Source organism: Labrus mixtus, unplaced genomic scaffold, assembly GCF_963584025.1.
Source record: "Labrus mixtus unplaced genomic scaffold, fLabMix1.1 SCAFFOLD_96, whole genome shotgun sequence".
Lineage (NCBI taxonomy): Eukaryota > Metazoa > Chordata > Actinopteri > Labriformes > Labridae > Labrus > Labrus mixtus.
The window spans coordinates 62,501-65,000 of NW_026870118.1; the positions used below are offsets into that span (position 1 = coordinate 62,501).

At 43.9% G+C, this 2,500-nt stretch overlaps 1 protein-coding gene across 4 annotated transcripts in view; it reads left to right on the forward strand.

Annotated features, from left to right (window-relative positions):
• Window positions 1–2,500, forward strand: part of LOC132961625 (receptor-type tyrosine-protein phosphatase mu-like) — a 134,004-nt gene that overhangs the window by 25,127 nt on the left and 106,377 nt on the right. For all 4 annotated transcript variants that reach the window (XM_061033351.1, XM_061033352.1, XM_061033353.1 and 1 more), the window contains exon 3: window positions 1–44. This exon is cut by the window's left edge and continues 66 nt beyond it. In XM_061033351.1, the coding sequence (XP_060889334.1) occupies window positions 1–44 (44 nt within the window). The remainder of the gene's footprint in view (window positions 45–2,500) is intronic.

The window sequence follows — 2,500 nt, forward strand, 5'->3', positions numbered from 1 at the left end:
GGGTGGAGCTTGCTGTATCAACCTTCTGGCCTAACCACTACCAGGTAACACACACACACACACACACACACACACACACACACACACACACACAGAGACACACAGTACACACACAGTACACACAGTACACACACAGTACACACAGTACACACACAGTACACACACAGTACACACAGTACACACACAGTACATACAGTACACACACAGTACACACACAGTACATACAGTACACACACAGTACACACAGTACACACTCAGTACATACAGTACACACACAGTACATACAGTACACACAGTACACACACAGTACATACAGTACACACAGTACACACACAGTACATACAGTACACACAGTACACACACAGTACATACAGTACACACACAGTACACACAGTACACACACAGTACATACAGTACACACACAGTACACACAGTACACACAGTACACACACAGTACACACAGTACACACACAGTACACACACAGTACACACACAGTACATACAGTACACACACAGTACACACACAGTACACACAGTACACACACAGACACACACAGCACACACACAGTACACACAGTACACACACAGTACATACAGTACACACACAGTACATACAGTACACACAGTACACACACAGTACACACACAGTACATACAGTACACACACAGTACACACAGTACACATACAGTACATACAGTACACACACAGTACACACACAGTACACACAGTACACACACAGACACACACAGCACACACACAGTACACACAGTACACACACAGTACATACAGTACAAACACAGTACACACACAGTACATACAGTACACACAGTACACACACAGTACACACAGTACACACAGTACATACAGTACACACACAGTACACACAGTACACATACAGTACATACAGTACACACACAGTACACACACAGTACACACAGTACACACACAGACACACACAGCACACACACAGTACACACAGTACACACACAGTACATACAGTACAAACACAGTACACACACAGTACATACAGTACACACAGTACACACACAGTACACACAGTACATACAGTACACACAGTACACACACAGTACACACACAGTACACACAGTACACACACAACACACACAGTACACACAGTACACACACAGTACATACAGTACACACACAGTACACACACAGTACATACACTACACACACAGTACACACACAGTACACACAGTACACACACAGTACACACACAGTACATACAGTACACACACAGTACACACACAGTACACACAGTACACACACAGTACATACAGTACACACACAGTACACACACAGTACACACAGTACACACACAGTACACACACAGTACACACAGTACACACACAGTACATACAGTACACACAGTACACACACAGTACACACACAGTACACACACAGTACACACAGTACACACAGTACACACACAGTACACACACAGTACATACAGTACACACACAGTACATACAGTACACACACAGTACACACACAGTACACACAGTACACACACAGTACACACACAGTACACACACAGTACATACAGTACACACAGTACACACACAGTACACACACAGTACACACACAGTATATACAGTACACACACAGTACACACACAGTACACACAGTACACACACAGTACACACACAGTGCACACAGTACACACACAGTACACACACAGTACACACACAGTACACACAGTACACACACAGTACACACAGTACACACAGTACACACAGTACACACACAGTACACACAGTACACACACAGTACACACACAGTACACACAGTACACACAGTACACACACAGTACACACACAGTACACACAGTACACACACAGTACACACAGTACACACACAGTACACACAGTACACACAGTACACACAGTACACACACAGTACACACACAGTACACACACATTACACACAGTACACACAGTACACACACAGTACACACACAGTACACACAGTACACACACAGTACACACAGTACACACAGTACACACACAGTACACACACAGTACACACAGTACAAACACAGTACACACACAGTACACACAGTACACACAGTACACACACAGTACACACAGTATACACAGTACACACACAGTACACACAGTACACACACAGTACACACACAGTACACACAGTACACACAGTACACACACAGTACACACACAGTACACACAGTACACACACAGTACACACAGTACACACAGTACACACACAGTACACACAGTACACACACAGTACACACACAGTACACACAGTACAAACACAGTACACACACAGTACACACACAGTACACACACAGTACACACAGTACACACACAGTACACACACAGTACACACAGTACAAACACAGTACACACACAGTACACACAGTACACACACAGTACACACAGTACAAACACAGTACACACACAGTACACACACAGTACACACAGTACACACACAGTACACACAGTACACACACAGT